Raw genomic sequence first — 23624 nt, 5'->3', positions numbered from 1 at the left:
GGGACAAAAAATATTACAAAACTTTAACGGAAGGATTAAATTGACATGTGGTATTGAAAGTCAGGCAGCAAATTTATCTATTTTTGAAACTCAGGGACCAAAATAAGGAGTTGGATCAATGTTAAGGATCATTTGCAATAAAAACCGTTATGTTGTGTAATCCACATGTCACTATTTCATTGCATTTGTGGGTCCCACATACAAACTACCAGAATAGTTGACATAATCTTAACGGAATGATCAAATTGATGTGCGATAGTGAATGTTAGTGACGACATATTGATTTTGGAAGTAAGGTACCAAAATGATGATTTTGATCAATTTTAAGAACTATTTGTGATAAAAACCTTACCATATTCACGATATTGGGCCACGTAGAATTCTTTTGGATTCACTTGAATTGCGACAGTCCACTCTCTTCCAAATATATGAGACAATGTTATTCCAAGACATTCCAATTTCTATTTCTCACTTTATTATCACAATTGATTAATGTATTTATTATTGGAATTAGAAATTTGGTAATATTTCAATCAAGTACTCACTATTTAGTATTTACTAATTCCAAAAACTATTTGCAAATGAAAATTTTAATTTAATTCTTCAAATAAAAATGGCTAACCTGATGATTTTCAAACGAATTAAATTATAATCAAAGGTTTCAACTCTAGCCTAATTTTTGTTTTTGAAACAAAAAAAAACAAATAGCACAGTCAAAAAATTATTTAATTCAGTTTATAGAATCAATTACTCACCATTGTCTTCCCAACAAGAAAAACTCTCCATTGTTTTATACTCCAAGAAACTTAATAAAAACAGAAACAAAGAAAAATAAATAAATAAATAAATACATAAATAGAGCACCAAAATAAAGTAAAACCCACCGAAGCAACAGAGCTCGACCACCAGCTAGTCACTCATGGGCTCTCCGTTGGCCCTCCTCCTCCTCCTCCTCCTTCTCCCCCTCCTCCTTCACCAACCACTCTTTTCTGCCGCCAATGTCCACAAACTCAACCTCCTCCGATCCGAGCTCCTCTCCCAGCCCACCCCTCGAAACGACGCCGCACCAACTCTCTTCTTCGAAGTAACCAAACCCATAGAACTCCCCAAAACCAAGCCCTGCACCCAGCACGTTCTCCAGCACGACTTCGGCTACACATACGGAAAACCTCCAGTCTTTGCTAACTACACCCCTCCCTCCTACTGCCCATCTCAATCATTTTCCAAAATCGTCCTCGAGTGGAAAGCCACCTGCAAAGGGAGGCAATTTGATCGGATTTTTGGGGTTTGGCTGGGTGGCGTTGAGCTTCTCAGGAGCTGCACGGCGGAGCCGACGCAGAATGGGATTGTTTGGATTGTCGAGAAGGACATCACAAGGTACTATTCTTTGCTTCAGAACAATCAAACACTAGCTGTTTATCTTGGGAATGTGGTAGATAAAACATATACTGGGATTTACCATGTGAATATTAGCATCCATTTTTACCCTGCTGAGAAGAATTTGAATTTTAATTATGTGCAAAAGTTGGGAAATACGGAAAATTTGGATTCTGGGTACCATTCTTGGGCGGATTTGATCTTACCCATTTCGAGAAGTCTGCCTTTGAATGATGGGTTGTGGTTTGAAATCCAGAATTCGACCGATACGCAGTTGAAGGAATTTGAGATTCCACAGAATGCTTATAGGGCTGTGTTGGAGGTGTATGTTTCATTTCATGAGAATGATGAGTTTTGGTATTCAAATGTACCGAATGAGTACATTGCTGCAAACAATCTTAGCGGTACGCCTGGAAACGGGCCTTTTAGGGAGGTTGTGGTGAGTTTAGATGGTGAGGTTGTTGGTGCAGTCTGGCCTTTTACCGTGATTTTCACTGGAGGGGTCAATCCGCTCCTGTGGAGACCAATTACTGCAATTGGCTCGTTCGATCTCCCTTCTTATGATATTGAAATCACTCCCTTTTTAGGGAAGATATTGGATGGGAAGAGCCACAAGTTTGGTTTTAATGTTACAAATGCCTTGAATGTTTGGTATGTTGATGCGAATTTGCATCTTTGGTTGGACAAGCAGAGCACGAAAACTGAAGGAGAGCTTTCGAAGCATAGTAGCTTGCCCCTTGTTGTTTCATTGGTTTCAGATTTCAAGGGTTTAAATGGCACATTTTTTACAAGGGCTGGCAGGTCCGTGTTATCGACTGGATGGATGAAGTCCTCCTATGGGAATATCACAACTGATGCGATTCAAGACTTCCATTACAGTAATACAATGGTCATGAAGAATGATGGTAATACACAGATAGTGAATCAGATCATCCATTTCAATGATACAGTTCATATCAGGCCACCATCCTCCACTGTTCACTCAATGTCATCAAGCAAAAATTTTTCTCTTTACATGTACAGTGACTACTTGGAACAATCAAATGAATCATATACATTGGTTACAAATGTCGAATTGGGATTTATTGAGAAGAAGTCTGCAAGTGCTGGTTCAGGATTCTCCAACAGCTCTCTCAGAAATCTGCAGAATGCCGAGGGTAATATGGTCGTAAAAAACAATTTGGTAGCTAGTGGATTGGGGAGTACACAGCAAGTGTATAGATTCGATAGTGCCAGATCTTGTTACTTCAGAAACATAAGCAGCTCAAACTACACCATACTCTATGATATGGTGAGGCTTACGTGCACCACAAAACCGGAGTCTAATTTGGATTTTGGCTTAAGCACACTGTTGCCTTTTGGTGCTCAAAGTAACTTTCCTGGTCCCCGATTTACTTGAGAACAATGACGGTGCCTAGCTTATTCGTATCGATGCATCTTCATATGCTGCAGAAAAGGACTCCTTTGGTAAATTTTAAGGAGGGCTCGTGTAGTCGTGTTTGTTGGTACCTCAAATAAAAATGTAAGTATTTTGTACTCAATTTTATTTTTATGTATACTCTTGTAGAATCTAGTTAAGGTATCTGCATTAAAATGGTTCTGGTTTTACCTGGAATTGAATGATTTCTGAAAACTGGATCATGTGAACTTGTGTTATCTCAATATGATTCATGGTCTCACCCTTCACGGATTCGTCGAACTCACCGTTCTCGGCCTCGCAGTACATTTTTTCAACTACTCCTTAGTCATTGTGAGAGTTTTCCACGGTTTTTAGAACGTCTGACTTGAAAGTTTCATAAGAGAGAACTTTTTAAAACGACACCTTGAAAGTCCTTCGTCCAAACATATTATTAGAGAAACGTGACACGGTTTTGGCAGTATTTTCCCAGTTCGTTGTCCGGCTCGTTCAAGCCGGCCGAACGTTAAGACTGAAAATGTTGATGAACTACCCTTACAATGTTGCGTGCAATTTGGTTTGGTCTGTCATATTGTTTTAAACTTTTGCTTCTGGTGGAGCTATCATCTCATCAATCAAATCGCCTTCGATTGTTTTACACTTTTGTTTCTCCATTTACATAATGTTTTTTTATTTTTACGCATATGAAAATTAGTGAATGTCCAATTTACCGACAAAAAATGTTGTTCTTACCATATTGTGAGTATGATAATTATATGTAAGAATCACCCATTATGAGTTTGATTTCAATAACACTAAACACTACTGCTAGACTAGTGTGTGTTAAATATATCGGTACCACACTCATTAGTTAGATATATTGGTAGCATCGCTCGAAGGACTTACTAATTCCAAAGACTTTATGTAAATGAAAAATTAAATTTGATTTTTCAATTAAAAAGGGATGATTTTCGAACGAATCGAATCAGAATCAAGGATTCTAATTCCGCCCTTATTTTTTGTAGATGGAATTTAAATAGTACATTTAAGAAATTATTTAATTCAGTTTATAGAATCACCAACTCACCATTGTTTTCTACTCCAAGAAACTTAATAAAATACAAACAAATAAATACATATAAATAATAGCGCCAAAACAAAGTAAAACCCGCCAAAACAAGAGACAGCTCAACCACCGGTGAGTCACTCATGGCCTCTCCGTTGGCCCTCCTCCTCCTCCTCCTCCTCCACCAACCACTCTTTTCCGCCGCCAATGTCCACAAAATTAACCTTCTCAGATCGGAGCTCCTCTCCCAACCCACCCCACAAAACGCTGCCGCACCAACTCTCTACTTCGAAATAACCAAACCCATAGAACTCCCCAAAACCAAGCCCTGCACCCAGCACGTTCTCCAGCACGACTTCGGGTACACATACGGCAAACCTCCAGTCTTTGCTAACTACACCCCTCCCTCCTACTGCCCATCTCATTCATTTTCCAAAATTGTGCTCGAGTGGAAAGCCACCTGCAAAGGGACGCAATTTGATCGGATTTTCGGGGTTTGGCTCGGCGGCATTGAGCTTCTCAGGGGCTGCACGGCTGAGCCAACGCAGAATGGGATTGTTTGGAGTGTCAAGAAGGACATCACAAGGTACTATTCTTTGCTTCAGAACAATCAAACGCTAGCTGTTTATCTTGGGAATTTGGTAAATGAAAGATATACTGGGATTTACCATGTGAATATTAGCATCCATTTTTACCCTGCTGAGAAGAATTTGAATTATAACTATGAGCAAAATTTGGGAAATTTGGATTCTGGGTACCATCCTTGGGCGGATTTGATCTTGCCCATTTCGAGAAATCTGCCTTTCAATGATGGGTTGTGGTTTGAAATCCAGAATTCGACCGATACACAGTTGAAGGAATTTAAGATTCCACAGAATGCTTATAAGGCTGTGTTGGAGGTGTATGTTTCATTTCATGAGAATGATGAGTTTTGGTATTCAAATCCTCCGAATGAGTACATTGCTGCAAATAATCTTAGCGGTACGCCTGGAAACGGGCCTTTTAGGGAGGTTGTAGTGAGTTTAGATGGTGAGGTTGTTGGTGCAGTCTGGCCTTTTACTGTGATTTTCACTGGAGGGTTCAATCCCCTCCTATGGAGTCCAATTACTGCAATTGGCTCGTACAATCTCCCTTCTTATGATATTGAAATCACGCCCTTTATGGGGAAGATATTGGATGGGAAGAGCCACAAGTTTGGTTTTAGTGTTACAAATGCCTTAAATGTTTGGCTCGTTGATGCGAATTTGCATCTTTGGTTGGACAAGCAGAGCACGAAAACTGAAGGAGAGCTTTTGAAGAATAGTAGCTTGCCCCTTGTTGTTTCATTGGTTTCGGATTTCAAGGGTTTAAATGGCACATTTTTGACAAGGGCCGGCAGGTCTGTGTCATCAACTGGATGGGTGAAGTCCTCCTATGGGAATATCACAACTGATGCGATTCAAGACCTCCATTACAGTAATACAATGGTCATGAAGAATGATGGCAATACGCAGATAGTGAATCAGACCATCCATTCCAATGATACAGTTCATATCAGGCTGTCATCCTCCATTATCCACTCAATGTCATCAAACAAAAAATTTCCTCTTTACTTGTACATTGACTTCCGGGAACAAGCAAAAGAAACATATAAGTACATTACAAATGTCGAACTGGGATTTATCGAGAAGAAGTCTGCAAGTGCTGGTTCCCGATTCTCCAACAGCTCTCTCAGCAATCTGCAGAATGCCGAGGGTACTATCATTATAAAAAACAGTTCCGTAGTTAGAGGACTGGGGAGCACACAGCAAGTGTATAGATTCGATGGTGGCAAATCCTGTTACTTCAGAAACATAAGCAGCTCAGATGACACCATACTCTACGATAAGGTGGGGTTTACGTGCACAAAAAAACCAGAGTCTAATGTGGATTTTGGCTTAAGCAGACTCCGGCCTTTGGGTGCTCAAAGGAACTCTCCTGGTCCCCGATTTACTTGAGAACAACGATGGTGCCTAGCTTACTCGTATCGATGCATCTTCATGTGATACAGAAAAGGACTCCTCCCGTAAATTTTAAGGAGGGTTCCTGTTTGTTGGTACCTTAAATAAAAATGTATGTTGTACTCAATCTTATCTTTTGTGGATGTGTCAATATAATCGACGTTTATGCTGGAAAGTGAGAACCACTGATTTCTATGGTGTGAATTCGTATGGCACAGGAACGGATCTAACTGTGCATTATTCCATATCCTCGTACGGAAAAATGAACATTCAAGATGCAAATGCATGCCATACGAATTCGCGCCATAGATTTCTCCCGTTACAGATGTAGAAATTAAGGTATTCAACAACATTTTTAAACGCTGACAATAGCTTAGCCTGTGCGCCGCTTGTTTCGTTAATGCAAACTCCCTCCACGGTAAGCGATCCTCCGATCGTCTTGCCGGGTTGATCTGGCCTGCAGTTTCGTGTCGTAACCCACGGTGTTCAACGATATTATACATCCTTTAACTTCTATACTTACCTTCAACCACAAGAAAGCTTATGTTCTGTATCGGAACAAATCAAATCTGTCTGTGAACTTCAAACCAGTGCTAAAAAATATCGAACATATATGAGAAAAATTACGAGGCTGTTTTTGTCACAAAGGCACGTGAGAGAACGATCTAGTTAAAATATTATAGCATTCCGAAATCGATGACCACGTTTGTATTTTTTGAATACACATGCGATATTTTAACTCAACTCTTAACTAGAGTGCATATGAATGTGGAATATGGATACATAAAATTAGTGTTACCATATGAAGGTGAACCACAATTTAAAACACCTTTTTGGATCACAATTTCAAAAATTTCTCTATTCAAAAGGTTTTCTTTTTGGTTGAAAAACGAGGCTAAAAGCAAGAGCCCAAACAAACTTACATAATAATAAATTTAGACCAGGACATCTTAAGTTGATTTTCACGAATAAAACTAACTGAACACGAAGAAGAAGAATCAAAATAAAAATTACTTAAGTCTAAATCAATATTACAGATCGCTAAATTATTCGTCACAAAATTCTTTTCTTTGTAGATATGTCAAAACTCGCATTGCCAAAATCTTGAAAGCAAATCACGCAGGTCAAAACAAGGGGACTCGTCTTAGCTCATGTTTTACTTTTATCTTGGGCCTTCCTGTAATTTTATTGGTCAAACAGGGCCTCCATGGCAGAGCCCAATGTAATAAAAATCGTCCACTTTACCGTTGTCCCTGTCTCTCTCCATCTCTCTCTCTCTCTCTCTCTCCATCCCAATGTAATAAAAATCGTCCACTTTACCGTTGTCCCTGTCTCTCCATCTCTCTCTCTCTCCCTCCCCATCTATGCGAAATGGGTTTATCCGCTCCGGCCAGGCAATCTCTCTCTCTCCATTGCTTCTTGAACTTCAATTCTGACTTTAAATTTGGCATTTGGGCCACTTGGGGAATCCTTAAAACTGAAATTTGGTATTTGCAGTGTGAACAGCTCTCTGGGATGGAAGTCATCGAGCTTGTTCGTGCTGTCAGGGGCAACTTCTACTTCTACTGCTCTCACTGGACTCTCGGTTCCTTCCAAAAGAAAAGGCCCCCACAGAAAGGTTTCTGTAACATGCTCTTCCTCCTCTGGTATGCTTCTTCCCCCCCCCCCCCCCAAACTTTGCAAATATATGTTCTTTTTTTTTTTAATTTTAAAGTCTAATTGTTTGGTTGGTTTTTTGGGATCTTTTATATATTATTTGATATGGGTTATTGTTGATTTTTGGTTTTCTTTGTGGGTCAATGAGTAATCTCCTTTGGGACTATAAGAAAAAAAAGAGTAATTCAATTCTCAGTACCCAGATTCTGATTAGTTGCTTCTATTTTGTCATCGAAGATGTAAGGTGTTTTGTGTTCGACATATGAAGTTATAAATGTGTGTTGATACCGAAAAAGAAGATGAGTTTAAAAGAATAGAATCTCCAGAGGGTCGATTTAGGACCGACTGATGAAAGGATCAGAGAAAAGGTTGTTGAAGACACTCTTGGTCATGCATCTGTGATGTTGTGAGAGCTCTAAGACTATCCCTGTAACATGGCGAAAAGAAAAGTCCATCGATATTGAAGCTGCCCTAGAAGTGCTGTTATAGCACTGGAGGGCTTTGGCGCATTTTTGTTTTGTCTGAGTGTGCATTGTTACATTTGGTGTCGAACTATACTCAAATGTATGAAATGTTATAGGTTTCTGAAAAAACGTAGTTGGTAAGTAATACGTCAATGAATTCTGTTTTTACTTTATGCTCCATGAACTATAGAGAGCAACTCTGCTGTGCTGGGCTGTGATAAAAAATTTCATCATACCATTAGGTTGAGTGGAAGTTTAACCCGTTAAAGATATGTATATTAGTGTGCTAATAGTTTGAATTGACACAAGACCATATTCTTTGATCATTACTTCTTATAAATGCTAATGCAGATTAATACTTGCAACAAATAATGTTGAGCCGTGTCCTCTAATATTTTCTCTCGTTTGATGTTTAATTTTAGGAACTCTTCTCTGAAGATGTGGTTTCATTGTTATATAAAAGTTTTCATTTTTGGTTTTGTTTTTAAACTCCCCACTTCCTGCTCCCAGATCCACTCTTGGTTAAGGCTGCAAGAGGAGATCCTGTAAGTCGGCCTCCAGCATGGATGATGCGCCAAGCAGGAAGGTATATGGCTGTTTACAGAAAGCTTGCAGAGAAATATCCATCATTCAGAGAGAGGTCAGAGACAACTGACCTCATTGTGGAAATTTCTTTGCAGCCTTGGGAAGCTTTCCGTCCTGATGGAGTGATTATTTTCTCTGACATACTCACGCCTCTACCTGCATTTGGTGTTCCCTTTGACATAGAAGACGTCAGGGGTCCTGTTATTCAGTCACCCATTGTTTCTGAAGAGGGCTTGAAGACCTTGCATCCGATTGACTTGGACAAACTACACTTTGTGGGGGAATCCTTAAAGATACTGCGGCAGGAGGTAGTTATTAGACACTTATTACATGCTTGAAAAAGAAGATCGACTTTATTAGATTGTGAATGATCATTACATGTCTTCTTATATTTTCAATGTTCGTACACATACTTCTCTCAGTTATTTCTTTCATTCAGGTTGGTGGGCATGCTGCTGTTTTGGGTTTCGTAGGGGCACCTTGGACAATTGCTACATACATAGTAGAAGGGGGTTCAACTTCCACGTATACAAAAATAAAGAGCATGTGCCATACATCACCACATGTATTGAGGGCTCTTCTTTCTCATTTGACTCAGGCAATATCAGACTATATTGTTTTCCAAGTAGAAGCAGGGGCACATTGCATACAAATATTTGATTCATGGGGTGGGCAACTACCACCAGCCATGTGGGATAGCTGGTCGAAGCCTTATATTCAAGAGGTGAGGGAGGAGACATATGCATAGGGATAGGGACACACGTTATTAAGTGTCACATATATATTTCACACAGGTGCATATGGAAATTGCACGTGTGATTTTCTTTATAGGTACGTATAAGTTGCTTCCTTTTCCTTCTGCTCACACGTTACTGTTCTTAAATTGCAGATCGTGACTTCAGTAAGGAAAAGATGCCCTAAAACACCACTTGTTCTCTACATTAATGGGAATGGTGGCATTCTTGAGCGCATGAAGGGAACTGGTGTAGACGTGATTGGGCTCGATTGGACGGTAGACATAGCTGATGGTAGAAAACGGTTGGGTAGTGAGATCAGTGTACAGGGAAATGTGGATCCTGCTTACCTATTTTCTCCTCTTCCTTCCTTGACTGAAGAAATTCAAAGGTTTGTTATGGGAACATCTCAAAACCTGCAACTAATTTTATTCAAAACTTTACCTCAATATGAACTTGGTTATGTGTGGAACATTGGTTTATATGATGGTAGAAAACAAATGGGTAGTGAGATCAGTTGTAGCCAATTGCCTAAATTTGTACCAGATTGGATTCTCCAACTTCTATGTCTAAAACTAACATTTGGGTAGTATATCACGCTTGTGCTAGTAAGAGGAAAGGGGAGGGGCATGGCAGGGAGTCCGTAGGCCCACCTAAAACTAAAAAGAAAGAAAAAAAACTAGCTTAGCACTTGGGAACCGGTTGGAATTTAATCCTTACCTTAAACATTTACTGGCTCAGATGTTCAATTAAATAAAAGTTTCTTCGAATGATTGTTAACTTCTACTTTATTCTATATGGATCGTCAAAGGTATTTTAGTGTTTTGATCTTTTGTGGTTTGGTTTCAGTTCTGAATTGTATATAATTCTGAAATTAACGCAATATTTTCAGGGTGGTGAGGTCTGCAGGGCCAAGGGGACACATTCTCAATCTAGGGCATGGTGTTCTTGTACGGACACCTGAAGAAGCGGTTAAACATTTCTTCGAAGTTGCAAGAAGCTTGAATTATGACACATTTCTTGAAACACAAACACCGAGGGAATTGGTAGTGTAGACTCATCAAATTTTATTTCGCAAGTTGGCTTTCGGTTGAGAGTTCACAGCATATTCTTGCAGCAGCATGCTTGGTCTCTCTTTCCGCATGTAGTTGAGGGTTCATCGGAGCTCTAAGGTTCTGAACGTGTTGAAAGGAGAGCTTACATGTCAGATTCAGTTCTTTTTGTAACAACGATATCTGGTATGAATAAATGAATTTCTTTTTGTTGGAAGAAGTTAGTTTTAGCTATCATTTCTCCTACTATCTACATTTGCATATATTGACAGAGTGCTGATCCATTAATTCTACCGATTTGAACAAGTAATTGTTCACCATTCTCTTTTGTCATACAAAACCAGTATGTTGTAATGTTCTTTGTTAGAATATAAGTGGTCTACGTGCCATCCGTTGTAATCATCTTATTCGAAGTCTGTCGGTATTTTCTGTTAGCAGTTTGTTTAGGAAGCTGAGAGCTCAATATATAGACAAGGCTACTGTAATACATCATCATTAATCAGTGAAAAGTTCATCAGGTTTTGCATTTCATCTTGTTGATATGTTCTCTTTCTCTCTCTCTCTCTCTCTCTCTCTCTCTCTCTCTCTCTCTCTGTGTGCAATTCTTCAGATGCACTGAGTATTATTATATATATTCGATTAGGCGCTTAGTTGCCTGATAAACTTCTTGTTTCTATCAATTAAGAATTTTTTTTCTGGTAACACCCCAGTCGACCACCCAGATTATTTTTGGGACCTAGCAATTGAAAATTTGAGGAGTACAACTTAAGTGATAAGGATAAAAGCCACCATTTTGTCTCAGTGATACAGCGTGCGATTGCAACATAATGGCGTGATGAAGTGTATTCATGTTATAAAAGCTCTTTAAAAAAAAAAAATTGAAAGAGAGAATTTACTGGGTGTATGTAAAAAGGGTTATATATTAATTTTAATGTTAAATTTAATTATGAACAACAAAGTTAATAAAAGGGACAAAGTTGGGTATCAAATATGGGGCAGATATGTAGCGTCACTTTTTTTAAAACAACTTTTGACATATTTTTGTGGAGTCTACTCCATAATGTTTTATACCGATCAAAACCGTCTATCTTTTAGAGCATCATTTATAGATCATCTAAAAAAATTGAGAAATCCAAAACCATTAAGTGTTTAAGACATTTGTAGTGAAGAAAATGGACAAATACGGTTCTACAAAGAAACTCTAAACTCTTAATCTAACGGTCATATGATTTCAAATTTTGGTGATTTTTGGTAAACATGTTCTTTGAGAGAATACTTAAAGATAAACGTTTTCGGATCATTGAAATACATTACAAAATATATCCCATAAAAGTGTCAAAAAATGTAAAAAAAAGTAGTGTTACGCATCCATCTCTTTAAATATACTGTTAATAAAGTTGATGAGTGAACTTTGGATGGCTGTGTGGTGAGAAAATTCTTGAATAATTATGTTCCCACTTGGGGAGCCCTGATTATCTTAATCCTGTATCAGGATGAATGGCAATGGATTTACAAATAATTGGTTGATCTTTTGAAGTTGATATCGAGATCACTAAGTCAATAGTATTGTTTTGTACATTACTATTTTTAATTTACAAAAACCCTAGCTAGTTGGTGGTGTGTCGGTTTTGTGGTCCAAACCTTTTCCTCGTTGGATCGACGCACTTTGAGGTGAGGTGGCGATCTGCAAAGATTTTCCACTCTCTCACTTTAGGATACAACCTACGTGGTGATGGGAGATGAGATGACAGGTTCTGGCATCACCCTCATGGGATGCCTGTTGCCTACGTACAGACTATTGAATCTGTGACTCTGCAATCTGCATGGAAAGACACTGCATCCTGTATCCCGGCCGGTTTCTTTTTCTGGAGATTCTAGAGATTTTGTAATCGTGATCGTTCATTGTATATCATATGATCAGAAATTATTTTAAAATTTAAAATTAAATATAAATAGTGTCTAACGAAAACTAAACATACGATGTACGATCATGACCGATAGCCATCATGATCCTTAGGATCCCCCGGAACCTTTTCCTCCTGGTATATACTGCTTAGGTTTTGGTCATCTATTTGTTTGAGTTTCCCTAGCTAATTTTTTAAAGAGAGTTTTAACGAAAAGTTCGCATTACTTTTCAGTTTAACAAAAAATCACATTTTTACACTAAAAAGTCAAACATGGTACTATTCACTTTACCTTTTATTTTGTCTTTGTCGTTAAAACTCAAAGTTTTCAAGCCATTTTCATTATCTTTCTTTTTTTTAAATCTGATCAATAGGTCAATTAGAATTTAGATGCCATATACATAAATATATATATATATATATATATATATATGGCCTACACTTATCAAATTTTATCACCAACAATCAAAGGAATATTTGCTAGGAGCATAATTAAAGAGAGTGATTTGCATAGATAATATACGTAATATACATTTTTATTAAATATTTATGGTATTAATTATTTAGACTAAGGAGTAAAGGAGTGGATATACTTATGCACATGAAAAAATTGTTCTCTCTTGTATAATGATTCGACATGTTGTGTTATTAGATTGTCAATCATATTTAAACTATTAATTATCTATGTAATCTCTATTTGAGCTAGGGTTTGTCTAAAATAATGACACTAACCTCTCTTGGTGTTCATCCTTTCATTTGTAAAACAACCATCTCAAAAAAGATGCGACTTTAAGCTTGTGGGAGTTGCAAATTCTTGTTTGAAGAGGATGTAACTGGAAAAGAAAATAGTGGTGTCTTAATAAAAGTCACTCATTAAGGTGGGATATATTAAGTAATCCCCTCACTCATGAGTGTTGGAGAATCCGTACAGTTTCATCGCTCATCAAGGGAAATGAAGCGTTGGCAACCAAAGCGGAAGGTCTACGAGATGTTGGAATGGATGACTATATCAGAAAACATATGTATGTATGTATGTATACAGAAATTTCAGTACATGATCTCAAGCACAAGTCGTCGTAGACGATAGAACATTGCACAACACTCTTTGAAGTAATTTGAGAGACGATTGTCATTTTACCATGGACTTGGAGGGTTTTGTGCATGATCTTCTAACGTCCATGATGAAATGACTCTAGTTTCTCAAAATCTGTACAATTATTTGTCTCAAAAAGTTTTGTGCAAATTAATGTTCTATTGTGGATGTACACACATGAAGAAGAAGCTCATATTAGGGAACGGAGAGTGAAGGAAAGAGAGGGCAGCCCTCGGCCCAACGGATCTAAGATTTTAAACTCGGGGGTCCCAATAATAAAGGTCAAAAAATTTATAGACAAAAACAACATTGAAAATTTAAATATAATACATTTCATTCAAAAAATCATATGCAAAACAATATTACAAATTATAAAATCATAATTCAAGTGTCCATTACGAGGTTTCATAAGTTACTAGGGAGTACCTAAGTTATTGATTATCTAATATGGATCACTAAATTTAAAACACCGATCAAATAAAACTCTCCCCAAACTCCCACTATCTTTCTAACCAAACACACCATTTTTCTCTTTTACTAGTTTCCAAACATCCACTTTCTCGCTCACTAAGAACACAGCTACCGTACCTCCACCAACCGCCTCCCTCCCCATTCTCCGGAAGCCATGGCAGCTCCACCCCCAAATTTCACCAACCCATGACAGATCATATCCATCTTACTAACCTTATGTGGGAAATTTCACCCATAAGAAAAATTACTAAGGTGGTTGAAATAATTTCGGGAAATTTGGGCTTATGTACTGCCCCGCCAGACGACAGAGAAAGGTTGAAGGAGAAGTGGGTGGCATCGATGGATGAGACCATGGCAGAAGCAAGGAGGAGAAAGGCTGGAAGGGTCCTTATTTTCTTTCTTCTCCGTGTGCGGTCATCTTCTCCGAGAAGAAGACAGTCATTGCAACCTGCACAGACCTCATGCTTGAGTACAAGGGGTCCCCAAAAAATTTCTAGTAGCGATTTAGGATCGCCGACGGGTCCTGGGACCTCCCAGGTCCCTATGTGGATCCGTCCTTGCCTTGACTTGATCATCTAATTCGATCTTCACTGAGAAGGAGTGCATGATGACATTTTTAGTGTCAATAATAACAGTATTATGAATTTCATTAGTACAGGCACTACATGTTATGAGGGAATGCATATATAGAAAATAGATGCCACAACTCGGTTCATTGAAGTATAAGCTTAGCAAATAGGGTACTGATATTTGGACTTTATTTACTAACCACTTTGTTGCTGACCACGTTATTAATATTAGTGGGGCTCATATACATAAGTAGCGTCGATATCTATTAGAGATGTGACCAACAATGGTGTCAAATCTAAATAGCATTATTCTACTAATATATGGGCGTGTAATTGTAAATTACTGAATTTTGACCATGGATTTCTTATGTCGTTCAATACCTTTAATGATCCACGAGGCAGAAAATCATACATGCTCTAAAAGTTCAAAGCATTTGAGATAAATCATGTTGCAGGAATTGATGCATATCTCTATCCTTAAGTCATTCATCTCATCATCAATATCTCCGAGGTCTTCAAGAACTGATGTTGCTTCAATATAATTATGCCCATAAAGATGAGAACCAGCCATCAATGACCAAGAGCTCTAATGGAACCTGTCATCATTAACATCTACTATGTATCAGATTTCAAAGTTGTCAGTACTCATTGTGAAACCAGACTCACCGGTACACCTTCCTTTGGCTCGTGATGCACGCAAACAAGTATCAAGATACCCATTTGCCTCCTAATGGCCATCCGTAGATGTGAGGAGGCCACACAAATACACAGCTAGATTGGAATACACTAAAGGAGAATAGTAGAGAGCAAGAAGCACTCTTCACCTATCTGAATCCACCGATAAAAAGGGTACGAGATAGAAGAGAACTCCTAATGGAAATCGCCACTAACCTGAAGTGGTCTTTGAGAGCTTATTCCTTTCATTTGTAGTACAACCATCTCAAAGAGGTTGTGACTTTAAGCTTGTGGGAGTTGCAATTATTGTTTGAAGAGGATGTGACTAGAAAAATAACAGGAAAATAGTGGTGTCTTAATAAAAGTCACTAAATTAAGCTGGGATATATTAAGTAATCCCCTCACTCATGAGTGTAGAGAATCTGTACAATTTCATCACTCATCAAAAAGGAAATGAAACGTTGACAACCATACCGAAAGGCTTTACGAGATGTTCAGATGGATGACTAGATCAGAAAACACACACACACACACACGTGCAGAAATTTCAGTACATGATCTAAAGCACAAGTAGGCATAGACGATAGAACATTGCACAAAACTCTTTTAAGACATGACAATTTGAGAGACTAATGTCATTTTACCATGGACTTGGAGGGTTTTGTATATGATATTCTCACGTCCATGATGAAGTGACTATCTAGTTTCTCAAAATCTATTCAATTATTTGTTTCAAGAAGTTTTGTACAAATTAATGTTCTATTGTGCATGTACACACACATGAAGAAGAACCTTGGTGAGATATTCGATATGATAACGATCATGTTGTGTTGCTAATCCATGTTTGGTATGAAGCAAAAAACCCTTCCGTGAATGAGGAGGCACATATAGTTGCCTAGTTGGTATGAAGCAACCGTCAATGTGCACGGCAAAAGTAAAAGACACTAATTAATTAATAATGTTATTCAAATAGTCATACATGGTGATTGGTCTAGTCGAGTGAGAAAGGCTTTGATGACTCAGGTTTCAAATTAGGGAACGGAGAGGAGAGTGAAGGAAAGAAAGGGCAACCCTCAGCCCGATCATCCGATTCGATCTTTACTGAGAAGGAGTGCATGATAATTTTTTTTAGCCAATCGTCTAATCCGATCTTCACTAAGAAGGAATGCATGATGATATTATTAGCGTCAATAATAACAGCATCATGAACCTTCATTAGTACATGCGCTACATGATATGAGGGCATGCATATATATATATAATAGACTTGGATGTCTCGACACGGTTCATAAAGTATGAGTTAGCAAATAGGGTGCTGATATTTGGAGTTCATTTACTAACCACGTTATTATATTAGTGAGTTTTATAAGTATGGTCGATATCTATATTATATTAGTGATTTTATAAGTAGGGTCGATATCTATTAGAGAGGTGGTCAACAATGTTGTCATATCCAAATAGCATTATTCTAGCAACTAAATCATGTTGTAGGAATTGATGCACATCTCTATCCTTAAGTCATTCATCTCGTCATCAATATCTCCGAGGTCTTCAAGAACAGATAAATGTTGCTTCAATATAATTATGCCCATAAGGATGGGAAACCAGCCATCAATGACCCAAATCTCTAATGGAGCCAGTCATCATCAACATCTCCTACGTCTCAGATGTCACAGTTGTCAGTACTCATTGTGTAACCAGACTCACCGGAACCCTTTCCTTTGGCTCGTGATGAAGTACTCAAACAAGTATCAAGATACCCATTTGTTATTTTGGGTACCTAATGGCATCCCTAGATGTGAGGAGGCCACACCAACACACAGCTAGATAAACAAGTTGGATTAATGCACTAAAGGAGAGTAGTAGAGAGCATGAAGCACTCTTCACCTATCTGAATCCACCGATCAAAAGGGTACGAGTTAGAAGAGAACTCCGTCTTCCTGATGAGCCTAAGCCTCAATTTTCATTACGTAAGGACGCATGTATCCTTGACATAGAAAACCCTAGATGCCTAGGGAAAACAAAGGACTCTGGGTTAATTGTAAATAAAAGACGAATATATGATTTAGCGACACACAGTCTGATAGAGTCTGAAGAAGAAATCAATCTTTTGAACAAACAAGAAGCTCAATTTTCATTTGATTAGCATTCAAATGTGGATGGTTGATCATACAGTTGTATATATAAAAATTCATAGAAACCACAATAATTCCATATATATGTAAAATTCTCAACCAGCATAATTCAAAATTAGGAACAATATAATACTACTTTTGCAGCAATATAGAGCCCATAGAGAGAACTTACTAATGAACTCAATTCAGCTTCATGCATCACCGCCTTCGTGTTTCAATCCTCATAAAATAACAAGTAAATGCGAAAGAAAATAGTACAAAAGGACTTGATGGCATGGAGTTGAATGTTGCAGTCCAGAGGGGGGCTCCAAAGCTTTCCTGGTGCATTCGGATTGGAAATCTATTTGGCGCCTGAAATTAGTATGAGGATATAGGAGTTCAAAGAATTAATTAATTAGATTAATTAAAACACCTGGCGTAGATTAAATTGTAAATGGTCAAGTTAATGCATTTTAACAAAATATATGTAAGGAGATTATGTGAGGATGTGAAGGTAAAATAGTTCCACATTGGTGAAAGGAGAAACTTTGCAAGGCTTATAAGAGGTTGAGCTACTCCCCATATTGCCAATTGGTTTTATGGTGGAACCTCAACTTTCTTCACGGTATTAGAGCTGGTTGATGACGTGTGAAGCCCAACGGCCACATGTGCTTTACGTCAGCCAAATGTGCTTTACGTCAGCCAATTGACGTTATCCACACCGTGTTTGGCTTGAAAATCCCCACACTTGAGGGGCGTGTGAGGATGTGAAGGTAAAAGAATCCCACATTGGTGAAAGGAGAAATCTTGCAAGGGCTTACAATTAAGAGCTTGGGCTACTTCCTATATTGTCAATTGTTTTTATGGTGGAACCTTAACTTTCTTCAGATTAAACTTGTTTTCTTATTTTGGAACTAAATGTTTTCGTATTAATTAGGACATTATTACAGAAGCAGTTGTGATCAACTATATGGATAATAATAAGGAGACTCTCTCAAAGTGTGACTCTCTATGAACTCCATGTCACCTCACTGTTTAACATCAATTCTCGTGCCAACAAATATTGTGCCAAAAACATGATTTGGCAAAGTCTATGATGAATCCCACTTTTGACAGAATTCCCTTAGTATTCCTCAAACTGTATACACACTCACGTCAATATACTGATCATTGTTTCGATATACATAGTGATCCAATTTTAATTTTGTATTTGGACAAAACGAATATTTTGGATTAGTATGTTTAATCATATGTACGTAGTAATCCAAACAACACACGTAATACGTACAATGTTTTTATTGAAAACTAATCAAGCCATTAAGCAGTTACCGCTAGCATTAATCCCATCCGATTTAGGCAAAAGACAAATTGGTTCAGGTGCAGAGGTCAATTCATTGCATACTGAATAATTAACCAAGACAATGACATTCCATCATAGTGAATATAAAGAAGGGAAGAAAAAGCAATGTAAATTATTTAATGTCAGGTCAAGACAAATCTTGTGCAGCTTGAAAAGATTTAGTGTTAATGGTACATGAGATCTTAGTAATTAATGGCTAATGTGTCATGAACACCCAGGAGATGGATAAGCATTTGGTCTATCCTACGTACGCACTGCCCCCATCGAGATCTCTCATCATAAAATTGCATCAAGATTATGACAAAAACATTATATATATATATATATATATATATATATATATATATTATGTATATATATGAGAGTATGAATGTCAACAGTGATACTGTTTGTGTCCATTCATGGCGAGCACAAGATCGTGCAGAATCCCAAAAGGGCCATGAATACAAAAAAGCAAAAACATATGGCCAAATCGGACAAATGGTCCCCGTGGTCATTAGGTATTCGGAAGATAGCCCCTGTGGTTTAAAAATTCGGATTTAAACCCTTGTGGTGAAACCTGTTAGGATTTATGCCCCACATTGAAACTTCCGTTTGTTACTCCGTTAGTAGCAAGTGCCACCCTTCTCTTTCTCTCTTTTCCATCTTCATCTTCCTTTCTTTCTTCTATCTCTGCAACCTGCTGAACCAAAAATAGAACCAACGTGACAACTTCATCTTCCCAATCGGTCGATTCGATTCCCCATCTTAAATAGAAGCTATGGAAGCTACTCATTCTTCCACTCTCTCTGCCCAAACCCGTAGCCATCTCCTTTCACCAATTGAGGTTTTTGAACCACCATTCCATGTGGGTTGGATCACAGCAGGAAGCCAATTTTGATCAGCTGCTTCTGGGAAAAGCTGCTTTATCATCCTCTCAAGCAGCTCAAGCTTTGTGCCGCGCCACCCTCTTGAAAAAAATTGATGGCTCAACTTTGTTCTGTGCATGAATGCACCATAAACATGGTCCAAAACACAGTGGAGCATTCCCAGATTCGCAGTCACCATTTTTGAGAGAAACCCAAAAATTCAAACACCAAAATTTTCACAAAAGGTTGGGAACAGAATTTAGATGGCATTATATGCAAATTTTCAGAAATAGAGAAGAACCCAGAATCCAGTGTTGGGAAAAATAAAAATTTGTGAATTTTTTCATCTAAAAATCATGATTTTGGGGATGAATAGATTAGAGATTACTTGAAATTTTGAAATAAATACTAAAGAACTATGGCCATTATGAATCGAGAGGCATGGGCAGTGAAGAAATCAATAGGAAACTGAGAAGAATGAATTGGTGAGGCCAAAGGAGATGAGAGGAAAGGGGGTGGTGAGAGAGTCCATAACACGAAAGCAAAAGGGGAGAGAGGGAGAAGAGAGAGATTAGCAGGGGATCCAAAATACGGAAGTAAAAGTACAATTTTACCAATCCATTTAACGGACACTTAACAGAAAAGTCACCTTGGACTAAATTTGCTAACAAACTATACCACAGGGTTTTAAATCAGAATTTTTTTACCACATGGGCTATCTTCCGAATACCTTAAAACCACAGGGACCATTTATCCGATTTGGCCAAAACATATTTATGAAAATATTATATATTTTTTCGAAAAACCCACAAAAACCCATAATTTTGCATGAGAGAGAGAGAGAGAGAGAGTAAGGTTGTTTCAACTTTCAAATGTCTGTCAAAGAAAATAATTAAGTTAAAGTTACTAATTAAGGTACTGTTATTATGTCTTTTCTCTTAACATTAAAGTTAAGCAACCAGCTAGCTGCTCTGCAATTAGGGTTTAAAATATTCATGCCGTAGGGTTTTATAACGAATTACTGAATTGAGATCGCTACGATTTGAAGATACATATATACGTCCTTTAGCATACTTATTTTCTCTTTACCTATTATACATTGGCTGAAATTTTGTTATCCAAACAATCATGGACTGAAAACTTCATGTAACATAATTGACAAAAACCCAGAATTCAGCTGATTATATATATTATTCATTAAGCTGAATTTCATGCTGTTGTATATAGCCAAATCAAAAGAAATCCATCTATAGATTCTACTATACTATAAATAGCAACATATGAAATTACCATTTTGTGGAGAAAGACGGGCGATCGGTCGAGATTCAAGACTGCTGCATGGAGATGTTGGGATTATGGTCAAGATTTGCCTTCATTAGATTTCTCTTCTTTTTCTTCTTCTTGTACGGAATTCCCCGAGCCTTGGCTTGAGAGTCCCTCACCTCACGCAGATAGACTCTTATAGCTCCACTTGCAAATGGGTTTGTTTCTGGCAACCCACCATTTTCTTCATAAGCAGCTCTCAGCCGTCCGATCAGTGCATCAAGGCTGCCCCAAGCTTGTCTTAGCGGACAGGTGCAAGGGCCAGGAGGCTCAGGTTGCCCAAAAAATACACATCCTTGAGCGTGCACCTTGGTCTTTCCAAATTGGTCCAGGTACCTTAGGAAATCAAGCACATGGTTGGAGTTACTCTGTGAAAGAGCAACTGGAGGCCTCTGGTTCCTCAAGTACTGCCCAAAAGTGTTCCAATCTCTCCTCTTCTGTGACTCGTACCGGCTCAGCTGAGCTGGCGGCTGCGAAGTCTGCTTCTGTTGCTGATGATCAGTAGTAGTAGCAGAAGCAGACGATGATCCTTCCGCTACATCTTTTCCTTTGTTGGTAGACATCCCGGCGAGTGATAATTTTGTTTTGTTTTTTACTATTTCTTTGAGTATGAGAGAAGGTGGAAAGGAATTTGGCTGGAGAAGAAAACAAATTTGCAGTGGGAGAGAAGAAAAAGGAAATAATAATAATATTGAACAAGAGATCACATCAAGGGCGCTAGATAGTGAGGAGACATGATATGGGACCAATGAAAGTGCTTTAGCTCCTTTTTTTCTTCCCCTCTCACATTATTTTCTTGCTTTAATGGTACTATTAGCTAGTGTTAATATTACTTTATTTTTTTTCTAAATTTTTATTATTGTGCTTCCGTCACCAAAGCAATCATTATCGACTATATTAGCGTAATTTGTACTATGGCTTAAACCCTGGTGATTAAGGAGTAACCCTAGTTAGCTTGGGGTTTAGTTTAATTAGCATGTAGTAACAATTCAGGAAGCCACAAACTGAATTAAAATTTACCATTAATAAAGCATAAAATCCTTGGAAGTTTGCAATAATATTAGCTTAATTTGGTCAAGGTGAGTTCATTTAACATGTGAACAAGTTCTAGAATTTCATGGACTTCATCAGTTCAATTCTTTGCCAATACGTTTTGTGTTTATTTATTTTTGTAAAGACTCCAAATTTAATTATTCAATGCATTGGTAACTGGTAAGTCCTCCAAATGCTACAGAAACAAAAACTCAATGACTGAAATTGAACTCAGTCCTACCTTGGTCTCCTCGTTTGATCAACAGTTCCATTTTTTGACTTTTTTTGGTGGAGGGGTAGGCATATATAGCAATCAGTATTTAAGATTAGCAGGTTGACCCTCAAACAATTATATAGTAATATAGTTTCTAAAAATAATAATTATCATGACCCAACTTGGTTTAACTAATCTAAATGCTCACCCTCAACTACTAATCGCATAGGTAATTTCAGTAGGCAAACTCATTTTGATGAGCCATGTAGGCAAAAGCCAACTCCAACGGTAAGAAAATGGAGTTTGCAAATTTGGTCTACTTTCCTAAAATAGGTAATGTTGCCTTTTATAGTAAAATATTCTATGTGGAGGAAAATGACAAAACTGAAAGCTCAAAGTAGGTGTTATAAACGAAATAAGTAAAAAAAAAAAATATATATATATATATATAGGGATAGGATCAAGGAACAAATACTTTTACAAACATTTTTATGCTTCCTTATAGCCTTTAGATTTTATAACATTCAACGGTCTAGATTAAGAGTGATGTGAAGAGTTTTAAACATTAAATGACTTGAATGATGATGCGGATCATAATTAATAAGGAAAATACTAATACAAATAAAAACAAATATCTAATAGAATAAAATAAATAAATAAATAATCAGAAATTGAACCCTAATAACAAAAAAAAAAAAAATCTCTTCTTTGTCGATGAGGTCTGCAATGTTCAAATAATCATAATTTTAACCCAAATAAGTGCAAAGCTTGATGCTCCTATTGCCACAGTAAGATCGCTAGAAACATCGGAGATTTGCTTGCGTAATAGTAAAAAAGATTGTTGAAAAATGGAAACGAAGCGAGGCAAGAAAATCAATATCTAAATTACAATCTAGAACCAAAAGCATACATTCTTATAGGTACCAAAATATCAAAAGCCTTACAGGAACACAACATTCGACTTACAATCAAAACATATGGAAAGTGTATTGAGATAGTTGGTTTTTTTTTATTTGAAAAACTAAAAGGGTAGAAAAATCATCAAATACATGAATTGACAAAACTAAAAAAAAATTCCAAAAGCTAATTTAACTACCCTGCATATATGAACAATAATAGATTTTAGGGTTTTGTTTTGCTTATGTAGTGGAGGTTCAAGCATGGAAGTTGTAGACATGTGGATCGGAGATAGAGGTTGCAGCCTCATTTCTTATTTTCACGATTAGGGTTTCTTCCTTTTTTATTTTAATTTTATTTGAAATTTTCTTCTAGGTTTTATGTTTTTTCAATTTTATTTTTATCTTTAATATTAGTTAAAATCAACATAAGCATTCATAGTATTTAATGAATAAATAAGAACCCTTAGATGTTATAAAATTTAAGGGCTACAAATGACACAACTCGACCCGGAATGTCCACTAGGACTCCGAATCGAGCCGTGCTGGCCAACACCTAGAAGGTGATGAAGCCATAAAGTGTGATAATGTATAAAATACGGACAAATTTTAAATCTAAAAGTGTCTAAACACACGAGTGCGTGGTGAAAGGGTATGGACCCATTCACACGTGATATACAGAGCATAAGAAAACTACGGTAAGGTAAGATAAAGATTATACCATCACAAGAAGCCACCAATACAGGGAAGTGCCACAAATTCTCGTCGATACAGAAACTTGCTACTAAAATCGTAAAACTTGTATAATTTCCCATA

The 23624-nt window shown here is 37.5% G+C and overlaps 4 protein-coding genes across 5 annotated transcripts; 3 read left to right on the top strand and 1 right to left on the bottom strand.

Annotated features, from left to right (window-relative positions):
• The first annotated feature begins 865 nt into the window (after positions 1-865).
• On the top strand, positions 866-3010 carry LOC126615091 (peptide-N4-(N-acetyl-beta-glucosaminyl)asparagine amidase A-like). Its single transcript, XM_050282809.1, has one exon. The coding sequence runs from the start codon at positions 920-922 to the stop codon at positions 2774-2776; it is 1857 nt and encodes a 618-aa protein (XP_050138766.1). The 5' UTR covers positions 866-919; the 3' UTR covers positions 2777-3010.
• An 879-nt stretch (positions 3011-3889) lies between these two features.
• Positions 3890-5993, top strand: LOC126615094 (peptide-N4-(N-acetyl-beta-glucosaminyl)asparagine amidase A-like). Its single transcript, XM_050282816.1, has one exon. The coding sequence runs from the start codon at positions 3983-3985 to the stop codon at positions 5813-5815; it is 1833 nt and encodes a 610-aa protein (XP_050138773.1). The 5' UTR covers positions 3890-3982; the 3' UTR covers positions 5816-5993.
• A 1081-nt stretch (positions 5994-7074) lies between these two features.
• LOC126616758 (uroporphyrinogen decarboxylase 1, chloroplastic-like) lies at positions 7075-10835 on the top strand. Of its 2 annotated transcripts, XR_007621248.1 has the most exons (7): positions 7075-7212; positions 7316-7464; positions 8449-8831; positions 8963-9247; positions 9413-9648; positions 10150-10726; positions 10761-10835. XR_007621248.1 is itself a non-coding variant. In XM_050284862.1 (6 exons), exons 1-6 carry the CDS (start codon positions 7190-7192, stop codon positions 10310-10312), a joined length of 1239 nt encoding a protein of 412 aa, XP_050140819.1. In that variant the 5' UTR covers positions 7075-7189; the 3' UTR covers positions 10313-10835. The 2 variants fall into 2 exon arrangements, 1 of the variants encoding a protein (XP_050140819.1); XM_050284862.1 differs by having other exon boundaries at positions 10150-10835.
• A 6376-nt stretch (positions 10836-17211) lies between these two features.
• On the bottom strand, positions 17212-21349 carry LOC126617319 (protein LIGHT-DEPENDENT SHORT HYPOCOTYLS 10-like). The gene is made up of 2 exons (XM_050285345.1): positions 20634-21349; positions 17212-17507 (listed from the first exon to the last, which is right to left on the bottom strand). Exon 1 carries the CDS (start codon positions 21227-21229, stop codon positions 20669-20671), a length of 561 nt encoding a protein of 186 aa, XP_050141302.1. The 5' UTR covers positions 21230-21349; the 3' UTR covers positions 17212-17507; positions 20634-20668.
• Positions 21350-23624: the final 2275 nt, after the last annotated feature.

Source organism: Malus sylvestris, chromosome 3, assembly GCF_916048215.2.
Source record: "Malus sylvestris chromosome 3, drMalSylv7.2, whole genome shotgun sequence".
Lineage (NCBI taxonomy): Eukaryota > Viridiplantae > Streptophyta > Magnoliopsida > Rosales > Rosaceae > Malus > Malus sylvestris.
The sequence above is the reverse complement of the archived record's forward strand: the minus strand, read 5'-3'. Positions and strand labels throughout refer to the sequence as shown.

What these genes read in the sequence shown, in the direction of transcription:
- LOC126615091 (XM_050282809.1), top strand. Translation starts at nt 920, where the DNA reads ATGGGCTCTCCGTTGGCCCTCCTCCTCCTCCTCCTCCTTCTCCCCCTC.
- LOC126615094 (XM_050282816.1), top strand. Translation starts at nt 3,983, where the DNA reads ATGGCCTCTCCGTTGGCCCTCCTCCTCCTCCTCCTCCTCCACCAACCA.
- LOC126616758 (XM_050284862.1), top strand. Translation starts at nt 7,190, where the DNA reads ATGGGTTTATCCGCTCCGGCCAG. An exon ending in TAAAGATACTGCGGCAGGAG is followed by an intron (nt 8,832 to 8,962) that starts GTAGTTATTAGA and finishes TCTTTCATTCAG; the next exon opens with GTTGGTGGGCATGCTGCTGT. An exon ending in CGAAGCCTTATATTCAAGAG is followed by an intron (nt 9,248 to 9,412) that starts GTGAGGGAGGAG and finishes CTTAAATTGCAG; the next exon opens with ATCGTGACTTCAGTAAGGAA.
- LOC126617319 (XM_050285345.1), bottom strand. Translation starts at nt 21,229, where the DNA reads ATGTCTACCAACAAAGGAAAAGATGTAGCGGAAGGATCATCGTCTGCT.